The sequence below is a fragment of the Cajanus cajan genome, chromosome 9, assembly GCF_000230855.2.
Source record: "Cajanus cajan strain Asha chromosome 9, NIPB_CcT2T_4, whole genome shotgun sequence".
Taxonomy (NCBI): Eukaryota; Viridiplantae; Streptophyta; class Magnoliopsida; order Fabales; family Fabaceae; genus Cajanus; species Cajanus cajan.
In genome coordinates, this window is record NC_138525.1 from 20,417,966 (window position 1) to 20,434,440 (window position 16,475).

Genomic DNA, 16,475 nt, shown 5'->3' on the forward strand with positions numbered 1-16,475 from the left:
TATATATATATATATATATATATATAATAGATGATTATTAGAATATTGACGGTTATAAGATAAGATTTAATTTATAAAAAAGAATACAATTTTTTTATCATTTATAAAGAGTAATTATAAAGATAAAATTATTTAAAAATATGAACACTAAATAAGATAATTCTTTTTATTAATAATATAGGTTTAAATAATATTTTAAATAAGTGATGACATGATGTAGTATGTATACATACATGTCATGCTATCATTTAATAATAAGTGATGAATTAAAAAAAAAAAAAAACTAAGTGTTATAATATTGAAGAAAAGAAAAATAGAAACGATTCTGTATTATTCAATATGTCAAATGATATACAAACATTCCTTATATAAGGAAGGTACAGCTGTACAGCTCAGCAAATATTCTAACAACCTAACAAATTAATGATGAAAAAATATTTACATATATTGACGTACACCAATACCCCCCTGCAAACTCATGTGGAGGATTTGTGAGAGGAAAAATCCTGCACATGAAGTTTGTTTTTAAGAACTGTAAATCGGGAAGAAGATAGAGGTTTGGTCAGAATATCAGCCCACTGATCTAAGGCAGGAATATGTTGAATCTGTAATTGCTTAGCCAACACTTTCTCACGAACAAAAAATACATCAATTTCCATGTGCTTAGTACGACTATGAAAAACAGGATTATGAGCAATAGCAACAGCACTCTTGTTGTCACAAAACAAGGTAGGAGAAAAGAAAGGAACATGCAGTTCCTTTAACAAAGCTTGAATCCAAGTTAACTCAGCAGTAGTCTGAGCAGTAGCTCTGTATTCAGCTTCTGTGCTTGACCTAGCAGTAACTTGTTGCTTACGAGACCACCAAGAGATCAAATTAGGACCAAGAAAAATGGCAGAACCAGAAGCCCAATCAGCATCACACATTGCAGTTAAATTGAATGATTTCCCAAGAACAGCAGGTCTGAAATGAAGCCCATGAGAAATAGTACCCTTTAGGTAACGCAAAATTCGTTTTACAGCAATCCAATGAGTGTCCAAAGGTTGAGCCATAAACTGACAGACCTTGTTAACAGAGTAGCTAATGTCCGGACAAGTCAAAGTGGCATATTGTAATGCCCCAACAACAGAACGAAATAAGGTAGGATCATGAAAAAGATCATTGCCATTTTTGGAGAGTTTGCAAGAAGAAACCATAGGAGAGGAAATGGGTTGAGCTTCAGCCATTTTTGTTTTGTGCAACAAGTCCCTAATGTATTTGCTTTGTGTCATCAAAATAGATTTGTCAGTAAAATATTTGACCTCAATACCAAGAAAATAGTCTAACAAACCAAGCTGTTTGAGAGCAAATCTTGCATTTAACTGAGTTGTGAGCTGCTGAATAAGAGATGGAGAGCTTCCAGTGAGAATGATATCATCTACGTACACCAATAGGTAAACAGTTTGTTGCTGAAGAGTATAAGTGAACAAGGATGGATCAGATTTGCAGGCAGAAAAACCAAATTGCAGAAGAGTAGTTTTGAGCCTGTCAAACCACTGCCGTGGAGCCTGTTTAAGGCCATAGAGGGCCTTATTCAACCTGCAAACCAAACTTTTATCTGCACTTTCAAAACCTGGTGGCTGGACCATAAAAATAGTTTCCTCCAACAAGCCATTTAAGAAAGCATTGTTCACATCAAGATGAAGTAAGTCCCAACCATTTGTGAGAGCCAAAGTGAGAATAATTCTAAGAGTGGTAGGCTTAATAACAGGAGAAAATGTTTCATGAAAATCAAATCCAGGAACTTGGTGAAAACCCTTGGCAACCAAACGTGCTTTGTACTTATTTATAGATCCATCAACATTCTCTTTAATGCGAAAAACCCATTTACAGCCCACTACCTGCCTATTAGGTGGGAGAGGTACCAAATCCCAGGTCTGGTTCTTCATCAAAGCAGTGTATTCTTGTTGCATAGCAGCAAACCATAGAGGATCAGCAAGAGCAAGTTTGACTGTTTTAGGCTCACAATGCACCAGAAATATAGAAGAATCGAGTTTAGGTTTGTGTATTCCAGACTTTGAGCGAGTTTGCATAGGGTGATTATTGATGGTTCTTGGAACATTCGGGTCTGAACTGTTGGAAATAGAACCAGAAAATGATGCAGCAGGAAAATTAGGAGAATCAGAACCTTGAGTGGTAGAATCAGTGTTTGCACAAGGGACAAGAGCACAAGGGGAAGGGGAGGAGGCAGACTCGGTAAAGGTAGGATAAGATGAATGAGATGTAGAGGAAGGGATAGATGTAGGAGAGGAAGAAATTAGAGAAGTAGAAGGTGACAAGTTAGGTTGTAGTGTAAAATATTGAGGTAAAGTGGAGGAGGGAACAGGACACTGAGGGAACAAATGAGCATAAGGGAATCTTTGTTCATTAAAAATAACATCTTTGGAGATATAAATTCTGCCAGTAGCAGAAAGACACTTATAACCCTTATGAGCATGAGAATAACCGAGAAACAGACATTCTTGGGATCGATAGTCAAGTTTATGAGTATTATAAGGTCTTAAAAGAGGAAAACAGGCACAACCAAATGACTTTAAAAAATTATAATCAGGAGGGGTTTTGAACAAAACTGTATAAGGGACAGCAAAATTGAGTGCAGCACTAGGCAACCTATTAAATAGATAAACAGCAGCCATAAAGGCAAAGTCCCAAAATTTTAATGGTAAAGAAGCATGGTGCAGTAAAGTAAGGCCACTGTCAAGAATATGGCGATGCTTTCTCTCAACAGTTCCATTTTGATGATGAGTGTGAGGACATATAAGTCTATGAGTAATGCCATGAGAAGCTAAAAAGGATGTGAAAGGTCTAAATTCACCTCCCCAATCAGACTGCACATTTTTTATTTTATAATTAAGTTGAAGTTCAACCATGGATTTGAAATGTTTAAACACTGGGAGAGCCTCAGATTTGACTTTTAAGGGATAAATCCAAGTATATTTGGAAAAAGCATCAACAAAAGCAATGTAATAGCTATAACCAGAAAAGCTAATCACATGAGAAGGACCCCATAAATCTGTGTAAATCAATTCCAATGGAGTAGTGTAAACAAAATCAGAAATAAGAGAAGGTAAACGATGAGATTTGCCAATAACACATGAATTACAGAAGTCAAGGGTATTTTTATTTACTGAACCAAGTTTACATTGATTGAGAACAAGCTTCAATACATGTAAATTAGGATGGCCAAGCCTAGTGTGCCAAAGATTGCTAGAACTAGAAGTTAAAACAGCTGGAGCTGAAACATCAACAGTATTGGCAGTAGCTAAGGAATGTACAGGGACAGGTTGTACATGAGCTTTATTCTTGCATGAGTAAGCAGTGAAGACAGAAGGATTGTGCAGCATGAGATTGGGAAAGGAATAGAGACCATTGGAACCAACAGCACCTTGAAGTAAAATTTCATGAGTCGCCTGAGATTTGACAAGGCACAAGTGAGGATGAAACTCAAAGTAGACTGAATTGTCATTAGCAAATTGACTCACACTCAACAAATTTTTAGCAATGGCAGGAACATGAAGTAAATGATTAAGTTTAAAAGAGACTTGAGAATTAAAAGGAGAGATGAAAGATGAAGAACCAGAACCCTTAATTTGCAAACCTTGACCATTTCCAATGTAAATCTGATCTGATCCATCAAAGTGAGAAAACTGAGTAATATTTTGAGCTGTATCAGTAACATGATTGGAGGCCCCTGAGTCTGGAATCCAAGTTGTGTGAGCTTCAGCAGAAACTCCTTGAGAAGGAGCATCAGTCGGAGTACTAGATTTGAGATTAGGATTGGTCCAAGTGTTGGAACTTTTGAAGTTAACAGGTTGCTGTGTGGTAGGGTCATATAACACCATAGAATCTGGAGGTTGATAGGATGCATTAGCACGGAAATGACAAACATTAGCAGTATGACCAAATTTTAAACAGATTTGGCATTGAAAATTGGCAAAACGACCACCACGACCACGACCAGAAGTACCCCCACGATGACCACCACGGTTAACAGCGGAGGCTCCATAAGCACCACGACCTCCAAATGAGCGACCTCGAGAACCAGAACCATCATGCGATGCATAATTAACCACCGGAATAGACTGCTGTCGAAAACGATTACTGCGAGACTCAAAGGAAAGAAGTTGAGCTTCAATTTCATTGACCGGAGGTGTTGTGAAATTACCTTCAATAACAGCAACAACTGGTGCATATTCTTGCGGAAGATTAACGAGAATGGCATCAACATATTCCTCATGCTTGACTGGAGAGCCAACACCAGCGAGTTCATCAGCGATGCTCTTGATTTGCAAAAGATACTCACGCATGGTTTTACCTTCTAATTGAACCGAACGAAGGTCAGTGCGAAGTTGACGTGCACGAACCTTAGTTTGCATTTGAAAATACTCATGAATCGTCTCCCACACCTCGTAGGAGTGAGTTGCGCCAAGAACACGGGACAGAACAGATTTCGACAATGTTGATTGAAGCCATGTCAGAAGCATTTGATCTTGAACCTCCCACGCCTCGAACTCAGGATTTATGCGATCACATGCACGATCATCGTCGGTGAGGTATCGCGGAGGAATCTGCGGATTGACCACAAACCGCTGAAGTTTGTGGGACTTGATGACCGGTTCAACCTGTTGTTTCCAATGAAGATAATTGGAATCATCGAGACGTTCAGTGACAGAGTTGAGAAAGGATTGAGAATGAGAAACAGTGGAAAGCGTCATGAAAGCCAGTAAGAGGAGGAAGAGGATATGTGAAAAAAAAATCAAGGGAAGATAGGATCGTTTGCTCTGGATACCATATTGAAGAAAAGGAAAACAGAAACGATTCTGTATTATTCAATATGTCAAATGATATACAAACATTCCTTATATAAGGAAGGTACAGCTGTACAGCTCAGCAAATATTCTAACAACCTAATCAACTAATGATGAAAAAATATTTACATATATTGACGTACACCAATATATAACAATACAAACTATAACAAAAATATTTTTAAAATATTGAAACTAAAATTAAATGTATTTCCAGGGACTTAAAATGAGAAACATACATACACATCCAGATAAGAAGTGAACAGATCAGGAACTAAAATTAAATGTATTTCGGGGACTTATATGTACGTAGTAGCACAGAATAAAATTTCGTACCAATAAGAAAGGTCCCCACGAAGTGAACAGATCAGGAACTATCCTTAAATAGAGATATAATATTTGAGTCGAAATAAGTGATATAAATAGCAACCAAACAGCGGAAAAATAATATTAAAACCAAGTCACTTGGTAATTAGTTCTTTTTCCTACCCTTCTATTTTCATATATATAATAAACATAACGAAGTTCATAAATTTACATAATTTTAAGTGACAACTTCAAAAATTGAATCCTTAGTATTTATGGTAGAAAAAAATTATTTTTTCAATTTATTTTTCAAGTTATTATGTGTTTTTTTTCATTTTTATATAACACATGATATCTGAACTTTCACATTAAGTTTAATTTTCAATTAATTATTTAATGAAAAGTGATTTTAAATTTATTAATTTCTTTATCAATATTCAACTTTTTCTAATGAATATTTACCATAATAATTATTTGTGGGTTATCATTAAGATAATATTCTATCAGTTCAAAAAAATTAAAAATTTTAAAATTAAAAATTTAAATTTAATTAACTAACTTATATTTATAATTAATAAAACAATATTTTATAAATTAAATTTATTTTTAAATATTTTCTAACTTATACTTTTTCATATTTCATCTTTATATATCAATATTTAATCAATCAATGGATGAAATACTTTTTATTACGCTATAAACTGTATTTGTTATATATATATATATATATATATATATATATATATATATATATTTAAATTAAAGTTATTCGTTAGATTAAGTGGTTCAACATAGGTGTTATGTAACTAATTATTGGAATTCAATTTTTAGCTTGAGTATGAGGTCAATAGTTGAAAATATTATTTTATCTATTTAGGAGTTACACCTCCTTATTAGGGATGTGAATAGGTTAAATCTTAAAAAGAAGCATATGATTTGACCACTTTAAAATTTGGTCTAACTTGACTTGTTTAATGACAAGGCTATGTTTAGTGTAACACTATATCTAGATTGAATTGGGTGAGTTGTGAGGGTTTCTTGCCAGAGGTTCAGTTGAACTTAAAAGAAAGAGGTATATTAGGTTTCTGTTTTGATTCAAAACTTCATAATCTCTTATTCTTCAGAACCTTAGAGAGAGACAATTATAAAAAGAGGAACTCTAACCTGAAACTTTCTTATTCTTTTATTTCTAGATATTTCGAAGGTGTGAGAGGTTTCTCTGATCCTTGAAGTAGTGATTCAAGCATTTAGAGGCTTAGAATCTTAGTTGGGTGATTACAGAGCTTGTGGAAGCTTGGAGTTCTTCCTTCTCCTTTTCTTCAATTTTGGTTTGCTCAGAGTTGAGGTAAAGAAAGTTAGGACGAATTTGGTTGGTTTATTTGATGAATTGTGTTGTTATTTTCATCAAATGTGGGTATGTATGTAATTGAAATCAAGTTGAATGTGAAAGGTTTTGGTGTTTTTGAGTGTTGGGGTGAACTATTGGTGATTGATCTTATATGATGTTGCAAGTTGGAATTGAACTTGGTTTTCAGTTATGTAAGGTTGGTATGTGGATTTGGATGCTTTGCATGTTTGGTTTGGTTACTTTTTAGGTGGATTGAGGTTATTTTTGAAGTCTTCATTCGCAGATTTTTGATATAATGTTGGGAATGTCTTTGTAGTGTTGAACTCAATTCTAACTAGAGGTCTCTATGTCGATTACACCAAGCACCACCGATCTTACGCCTCGTGTGAGGAGAGAGACTCATCTTGAGTTAGGATGGTGCCAAGCGTGAGAGTGTAAGAAGCCTTTGACTTGGTGATGTTGGGCCCCATTTGGATCGCACCAAGAGTGATCAAGGAAGAGGTTTCCTATCTAGACAACGTTGGGCACCATTCAGGTGATGTCTAGCATGAGTCTAACAAAGATTCTCTACCTAATATGAGCTTGAGCGTGGGTTTTCCCATGCCAGATGTGAGGTCCCATGGGGTCTCCACCTTGGTCACACTAGACATGGTTTGGATGGGATCGAGTGTGAGCGAGGTAAAAACCTCCTTGCCTCGATGGCCCTAGGCACGAGGTATATTGTGTTAGGAAGTGGATGCCTAGATGGAGGGTATGTTTTTGGAATGTTGTATGATGAACATGAGTAGATGCATGAGTTCTATTACATGTTGTATGAAGTATAAAAATTGTAGTTTTATGTATGTTAATTGAATATGACATATGTAGACATTTGTATGGTATTGGATGATGATGAGCATATATGTTGTATATATGATGTTGTTGATCTCTCTTTCTCTCTCTCTCTCTCTCTCTCTCTCTCTCTCTCTCTCTCTCTCTCTCTCTCTCTCTCTCTCTCTCTCTCTCTCTCTCTCTCTCTCTCTCTCTCTCTCTCTCTTTCTAGGGATGGCAACGGGGCGGGGCGGGTATGGGTTTTATGATACCCGTCCCCGTCCTCGCGAGTCAAATTCATCCCTGTCCCCGTCCCCGTACCCGTCGGGTATGTGGTTTTCATCCCCATTCCCGTCCCCGTCGGGTATCGGGTATACCCGTACCCATACCCGTACCCGTACCCGTCAATTTTTTTATTTTTTATTTTTTGTAAAAAAATAATATTTTTAAATTATTTTTTTATTATATTATAATTATAATTAAGTTATTTTTCTATCTCATATTATAATAAATAATCACACATAAAAAATATTATTTTTTTTAATATAATTAAATTAAAAGTGAGTATTAAATTAAAAATGGAAATGGGGACGGGTACGGGTACGGGTACGAGGCGGGTAAGTACATACCCGTACCCGTACCCGATTTAATATATTGGGTTTTACCCGTACCCTGTCAAACCGGGTATTCCCCGTCAAAGTCGGGACGGGTTCGGGTATTACCCGCGGGTACGGGTATATTTGCCATCTCTATCTCTCTCTCTCTCTCTCTCTCTCTCTATATATATATATATATATATATATATATATATATATATATATATATATATATATATATATTAACCGGATGTGATGTATATAGATAATGTATGGTGAGATGTGGATGTTGAGAATGCGGTATGACATTAAGGCATGTTGGCTAACTTAGAACTTGCGAAAAGGAAATTATTTTTAAAAATTGAAGATCCCACATAAGAAATTTTGGAGTGGTGTTTGGGTAGGTCACTATTGGATAATCATCCTAGAATAAGTGTATTTCTCAGAATTTTTTTTTAGGTGTGTTGATATCTCATCTAAGTCCATAATTAGTGATGTTGTAGTCCATAATTAGTGATTGAGGGCTACAAACCTTAACTAAGTACCCGGAACGGTTGCATGGTCTCTTAAGGATAATTAGTGGGTTAACTTCATATGTGACTTGGTTATACATGTCAAGGTCGTGGTATGCTTATACTCAGTTGTATACTATTCCTAACAATGAAACTGAATTTTCCTAGTGTAAGTGATAAAACCAGAGAAGAGATTGTTATCCTATTTTTTTGTCATCAAGAACGTTCCGAGTGCAAAAACGATTGGATTGATTCGATAGGATAAAGTCACTTAGACTACTCGGGTTGTTAGATCTCCATAGATCAATGCGTGATGATAGATTATTTGAGGTGTATATGATGTATGTTGTAGTGTGTTCATATGCATTGTTGGATGTCTTGTTTGATATGGTTTGGATGAATATATGTTAGCTTTAGAGTGTTTAGCTTTCATATATGTTTTTGGTATGATGTTGTATATAATTTTTTTCTATACTTACATGTTTTTCGAACTCTAGCTTACCCTTTGTTTTTATGTTGGTTTGGATTGTGATGATCACATGTTGTATGAGAGCATATTAGAGTTAGGCTTAAGAAACTATTGTTGGTAGGTGTTTTGTTGGTGTTAGTGCTAGCTGATGTAACTTGTATAGTTGTGCTTGACCGACATTAGGACATAATTATTTTGGGAGTATTGTATACATGTATATAACTGTCTATATTAGTAGATGTGTTTACTTTTATATTCACTTTATATATACTAGTGAGGTCGAGACACTTTGTGTCTCTATTAAAAATAAAATAAAATAATAAAAATATATTGATCTAATTGATATTATGATTAATTCACTAGTTTCAAGTTCTTAAATTTGATTAAAAAATATTTTTTTTAAAATTTTTTAATATAAAAGAGTATAATGATCAAAAAAAGTGGAGACCAAAGTGGTTACTAAAAAGAGTATCCCCTTCATATATTACTATATATATGTGTGTGTGTGTGTGCCCGTGTGTGTCATATTCACTCCTTTAATTTTGTATGTTCTAATAATTTAGTTTTGGCTACTAATAGTGTGATTCCACATAGTATAGTGATAATGACAAGTCTTTACATTTATCCTTTTAAAAAAGTATATTTATTTAAAAAGGTTGGGCTTAATTATTTATAAAAAAGCTTGTTAGACTTGATAGATCAGTCTGTTTATTTATATAATATAATTAAAAATTAATGTACATATATTATTTGAATAAGATTACCCACTTTCATCATAGTCTATATGTGAGTGTATGTCAACAAGCATGATTATGTATGAATTGTTCTTCTAACAGAAAATGATTCACTTTTTCCCCTCTCTGTGACATTATATGTATATATTTCAAGATTTTAATTTTAATAATATTAAATAAATTATATTTTATCATGAAAATTAAAAAATAACTCATAGTGATGTATTTAAAAATAAATTTGTTGACTTTTTAAAAATTAAGTTTATTGGCCTAATTAATATTATTAATATAAACTAGACTTTTAAATAAGTTAATAAGTTAGACCATATTTTAAAAGGGTCAAACCAAACCTATAAAATTTTTTGTGATAGATAATAGGTTAAACATATATTTTAATTTTGTAGAACAAATTCAAATTATATATTCAAAGTCTAATCTGACCTATTTCTTTCTCTCCTCCTTATCAAACAAAAAAAAAATCTTATGCTCAAAGACTAACAAAACTAGATTTGGTTTCCTATGATTTAATTATTTAACAGTAAGTTCAAATTAATTTATGTGATTTTTTTTAAATTAAAAATTCAAAAATCTAACAAAATGTTTTCATTTGAAAGTAAATAATGGACAAACTTGCTTTTTCTTAAATAATTTTGATCCTCTAAAATATTTACAATTAAAAGTAAATTATGTACAAATAACTATTATTATCATTGTCACCACTAATGTTGTCATCATGTCGCTGTCACTACTAGCACATGACAATAGTAGTGTCTTTGATGATGGTGGTAGTGGTGCAATAATAATCATGGGAGCAGTGACAATACTAATAATTGTGATGACAAAGACTATAATAGTGATTATAATGATAGTTTTGATGATTGTTACGACCTTAATGATAATAGTTTTTCATGAAAAAAGAAAATATTAATGTGTGATTTTTTTTTAACTTTTTTCTAAAATTTTAGTTGGTGTGTATTTTGTTTATATAGTTTTTAAAAAAAATCAAAATTTTAATTATAATTAAATCTTAAACATTAAATATTTAAATAATAAAATATGTGTTTTCTTTTTTCACTAAAGTGATAAGATCACTTTATAAGAGTCAAATAATTAAAAAAAAACTTACTAAAAATAGTTAGTTAAGTTTTAGAAGCTATTAATATTATTCACCAATAATTTCAATTTTACCCTACTTATTTAAATAGAAATGGTTTCGAAAGAGTAGACTTTGATGGTCAGTTGTAAGGCATCTAATAGTCTCGTTCGTGCAAACACTAGACACATCGTATCTTCTACAGTTTCTTTTTGGAAATCTCATTCATTTTCTGCAACAATTTTCTTTTTCATATTTAATGTGCTTTGGCTGGAGCATAGACATATAGCAGCTTTTGAATGGCATAATCTGAATCAGTTTCACAAGTATATGGATGCTCGTACGTGACATCGTATATAGTTATATATATTTCTCACTTATTACGCATCTCTCTTTATTAATTATAAAGTTTGTTTAAAGCTGAGTCAGACAACATACCATTTTACCATTTTAGATGATGAATAGTCTTTTAAAATGGATCTAGGTAATTGGGATATAATCTTAAAAAATGAGTTAAAAGTCTAACTCTTTATTATAAAATTAATTATCATTATGGTCAATATTAGATGTCCAACATATCCTTTGAAAGACAAAATATCTCAAAAAATTTTTACATGATCTTATTCTTAAACAATGCAAAATCTCCAACCGTATGAAACACTTTTTATTGCTCCATTTGGTGTATAAGAAATATTTTCCAACAATGAACTAGGGTTTTTGGTTATAATGGTCTTTCAGTAGAACTGGTCTTAAATGTGGATTGTGATGGATGAGAGATATATATAGTTACTGGTGCATGTTATTTTTGGTAGAAAGTGAAAACCACATAGCCCTTAGTTTCAAAGAGTCTCCACTGCTATTCAAATTCAATATCCCTACCGAATGAAAGGAGGGGAATAAAATATTGCCACATGTGATCTCTGAATAGCTGTGTGGTGAATTGTAGTAAATGGTAAGCTGTAACCGACCAAGACCTAATAGTCTTGAAAATGAGATATAGTGAACAAAGATATGGTCATGTGAAATTTCATCCTCAAGGGGCACTATGCCTCTCTATTCAGGTATGGACACTCGGTGTGGACACACTAATTTTCAAATTTCAAGCTTGTCTTCAGCTACCCTATTTCTCCAAACTCACCTACTTGTCATAATGAGATTAGAATAATCCAAACTCTGAAAGGTTAAGAAAGTCATCAGAATTAATTCAATCAAGACTTTACCATATAATGTTGCAAAAAAAGGGAAATGCCAATTTAAGAAGGTTCAGCTTTAACATAGTGCAGGAAATGTAATTCAAAATGGACATCCCATGAAATCCGGTTGAATGTTGTAAAAAGAATTAAAGTTGCAAAAATTGAGTAGAATTATTGGTACTATGCATGCAGTTGAAATGAAGACCCTAGAGCACCAATGCAATTTTGATTTGCATTGATGGAACCTGAGGCCACAGGGCAGGCACATATAGATATATCTATCTATACACCATTTTCTTACACAATATTTGTCTATACCCTCTTGCTTTTGGAATCTAAGCAAATTGATGGAATTTTTCAACAGTCATTTTGACCATCCCTTTCTCTATTATGTGTCATATTGGTCAGATATCAATGGCTTGAGAGTTCTTTCTAGGGTCTCAGTCCTTAACAACCACCCCATCATGCTCACACGTGCAACGCCAGAGGCTATTCTTGTAAATACATTCCTCCGTGTGAGAGCTGGCCCACTTTCTAAGGTACCTAGCTACTAGGGCATATTAATGCAACCAAATGTGCAGTACATTTTCAACGTCTTGTACTTTTTTCCATTCCCAAAAAAGTCCAACTGGAAGCATGGTGAACCAAAATATTGTATTTATGTGAATTATTAAGTACATAATGAATCTTTAATGCAAGTACCAAGATATTCCAAAGCTTTCCATATCTCAACGGGGTTTGAAAATTGAAGCTGCATTGCAGATATAACCTTTTTGAACCAGTTATTTCAAAAGAAATGTTAATTTTTTAAAACACAGCTTAATTTATTGATTAAAAATCATACAATTACATGAATTCAACTCATTACTTAATTTAATATATCTAAAGAAAGAGAAATTATTACATGATCTAAAACTAAAACTATATAGTTTCGATAAATTTCTACATGACATAATTATTTTATAAAAAATATAGCATATCACACAAAAATTATCTAAAATCAATTTTTATTTTATTTTATTGTTATTATCTCTCCGCTTGTTAAATTAGAAAGTAATTTTACTCATGATATTATAACAATTAATGATTTAAAGAGTTTTTCACCCAACAATAATATGATAGCGTATGGTGCTTAACCAATAAAAAAAAATCTAATCAAGTTACAATGAAAGTTGCAATGAAATCATGTAATAATTTCTATGAAACAAGATAACCATGCAAATGTTCGGTGAGGTTGACATAGAAAAAAATAAAATAGTATGAAGAAAGCATGCTTAAAGATAACTTGTGTCCTTTTAAGGAAGAGATTAGTGGTTATCATGTATCCAAATACCAAACCTTGGCACCAATAATTTATAGTATCCTGACATTAGATTGAAAACAAGAACTACATAACATATTAAGAAGATGACGACAGAAAAAAGCGAGTTAAAAGGCGAAGGTGGTTAAAATTGAAGAGTCTTTGGGGCAAGTTTGTCTTAGAGAACAAAAAGTATATACAGAAGAAGAAAAGGCAGAGGAAAACAGAGTGAGGGTGGGAAGCATGAGAGGGGGTTGCTTTAGCTTTTCTGGGTTTGGGAATCGTTGAAAGACAGTGAAGAAAAGCCTGCAAGAGAATCCAAGACCTAAACATGGTAAAGCTTAGGAAGTGATGATCTGCATAGATAGATTCATTACGTTCACTTTTCTTTTCCTTCCTTTTCCTTTTAACCTCTCTTAACTTAAGTACTGTGCACACTCCTATGCCACAAAACACAACTCATCAGATAACAAGCCGTACCAAAATTTTGTAGCTCCCTCTGCACCTTTATTACACACTGCACTGAAACAAAATAAAAAGTGGTGTGTGTGTGTTTGTGACTTTGTCTATCTTAGACAAATGGGCTAAGTGTTATGTTAGGTATTTGTTTACCTCATATTTGCATGGAACGTGCAAGCCCTGGTGTTCCAAATTAAACCCTACTATTGCCTAATAGCTTCAAACACTACTCTTCATAGGGTCAAAGACTGTGTCATACCATATAACCTCCCAGTGTTGCACTTGTAAGGGTTCTCTTATTTTCTTCTTGTTCATGGAGAGGAAGAGAAATACCAATCTTTGTTCCAGTGTCTCCTTTTTCATGCTCTCATTTTGCACACTGATCGTTACTGCCTCTGCCATTCCATGTCTAGGTATGCAACTCTTCCAAGTTCAACACATACCCTTTATTAATTACTTTGACATTTCCACTATCTATGATATGATAAATTTATAACATGTCCTTTCTCCATTGCAGATACCAGGTGTCCCATGCTTGCCAAAGCTGATGAAGATTTTCAGGTATAGACTAGTCCTATTCTTGGTCCATACGCATGCTTTAATTTCTTGCTGTTTTTCTTTGACCTCAGTTATAGCATGTAGCATCTAATTGGAAATTGCAATAATTAATTAATTAATTAATTAACCTACCTAGGTCTAACTCTAGCAGTGGCATGGCGAACATTACTATTAGATTTTAGTTCAATTATTTTTGTAATAATTAAAAAGGGTTCTGGCTTTTGGAAAAGGAAATTGAGAGCATGGTTGTGGTTGTGTTGTGTGAGAGTGTGGAAACTGAAACAAGGTTTGGATGGTGACAGTCTCCAAAATCACATTCACACACACATACACACCCCTTCTCAGAGTTGCACAGACACACACTGCTAGAACAAACTGGTAGTGGCTAACATGCGCCAAAATAGGAGCAGGGGGTGTTGTGGGACCCACTTCAATGTGAGCCGTCAGATGCATGCACTCCACTGTGATCAGGGAACACACGTTCACACGTGGTGGTGGTACCATGTGCCTCCCCATTGGCTCCATCTTGTTATGCCCAATTCCCTGCAGTGATTGAATTCCCGAATTCACGCAGTGAACCAACCAGAATCGTTGGATGAAAATTAACCGGCTAATGGGAAATGCACATTTAAATATAAATTATGTGGTGTTTCATCTAACGGCTCAGATTGATGAGTGTGAGAATGCCCGAAGGTATGAAATCAATATTTCGGGTTCATGCTACTGACGCACGTTTCAATCATGTTAAGTTAAGCGTCGTAACGTAACACCAGCAGCGCACGTTAGAATGAGGCAGGAAAAATTAGCTGTCGTGTTTGATCACATCCACACGAGTCTCGGTAACGTGCGCGTACAGTGTACAATGCTCAGCGCTTTCACCGCAAACACAACTACAGACTACAGACTACAGTTCTATCATGGCCGAATCATGGTCATGATGGCGCACGTTAGCCTCACGTACACATAACTTTTTAGTTTACACCAATGATATCATTAACTAAAGTAAATTTTTTATTTATTTATCAAAGTTTTCCCTATATGTACAATCAAGAAATCCAACCTCCATCAGCATACTTAAAAAAAATTCAATTATCTACTATTGTGTTACACTTTGTTGGTTTTCTTGTCCGTATTCTACTGATTTGGATGTAGCCCCACATTATCACAAGTAACAACCAAACCATGCTAAAAAAAGCTGGTTCAACTTCAAAATTATTGCTTATGATTGTTATTTTATGAATATTGAATGTGTATAAATTATTTGCACTATTTTTACAATGATTATTAAAATTATCTTACTTTAGCATTGATTATTGGTTAGTTGCTTAATTATGAATGTTGGGCAGGAACTTAAGGGGGAAATTGGACAAAGTTTGGTGTCCAAAAGTAAAATAGAAATGTCATCAATGGTCCGGCCCAGGAGGCTTCTAGGCGGGCCTGGGTCGTCGCCGCCGCGGTGCACCTCCAAGTGTGGTAAATGCACACCTTGTAAACCGGTTCATGTACCGGTGCCGCCGGGGACGCCGGTGACCGCCGAGTACTACCCGGAGGCATGGAGATGCAAGTGTGGCAACAAGTTGTACATGCCATGAACATATTTTCTCTATGTATGACGTATTTTTGTTAATTGGCCTAGTATATAGTTCATTTTATTGACTATAAAGACTCCCACTTCTTTGATGAGTTTACCTTAGCTTTAGCTTGTGGTGGATATTGGATATGAAAAGAGAGTACAGAACTTGATTTGATGTGAAATATATGATATCTTCACACTGATTAATTACGGATTAATGTTAGTAACAGTACAATTATGTTGTTACATTTTACTATGTGGTGCTTGTATATATTTATTTTTCCCTCGATTATATTTTACTGAATTGTTAATTTAATGCATTAATTAACTGGAGGAAATCTGTGAAGACTAGTTCATTCAAGAGGCCCATTTGCAGTGTCAGTTCGTTTTAGGTTGCCAGATTGTGGTGGTCTGAATCTGAAACTAGTACTGTTGTCTGCTCTTTGTAGTTTCTTTTAGATTTATCCCTCTTGGCTTGATTAATTTGTATATATTTTTAATAATGAAAATATTTGGTACATCGATCAAACGATTGAATTGTACTCAGCAAAACTAATATAGATTAATGTAACAACAAAACACAAAAAACACAAATAGGTAAGGGACTCGAGAGAGGACAAACACATTAGAACGCATAACTCCACGTGCAACCCTTTGTCTAAAGACATGATAGGTGG

General features: G+C 34.1%; 1 protein-coding gene across 2 annotated transcripts; it reads left to right on the forward strand.

Moving 5' to 3' along the window:
- Positions 1-13,198: 13,198 nt before the first annotated feature.
- On the forward strand, positions 13,199-16,051 carry LOC109788719 (EPIDERMAL PATTERNING FACTOR-like protein 6). 2 transcript variants are annotated; one of them, XM_020347530.3, is made up of 4 exons: positions 13,199-13,542; positions 13,907-14,080; positions 14,185-14,228; positions 15,572-16,051. In XM_020347530.3, exons 2-4 carry the CDS (start codon positions 13,981-13,983, stop codon positions 15,815-15,817), a joined length of 390 nt encoding a protein of 129 aa, XP_020203119.1. In that variant the 5' UTR covers positions 13,199-13,542; positions 13,907-13,980; the 3' UTR covers positions 15,818-16,051. The 2 variants fall into 2 exon arrangements, with proteins under 2 accessions (XP_020203119.1, XP_082919918.1); XM_083063792.1 differs by having other exon boundaries at positions 13,199-14,080.
- Positions 16,052-16,475: the final 424 nt, after the last annotated feature.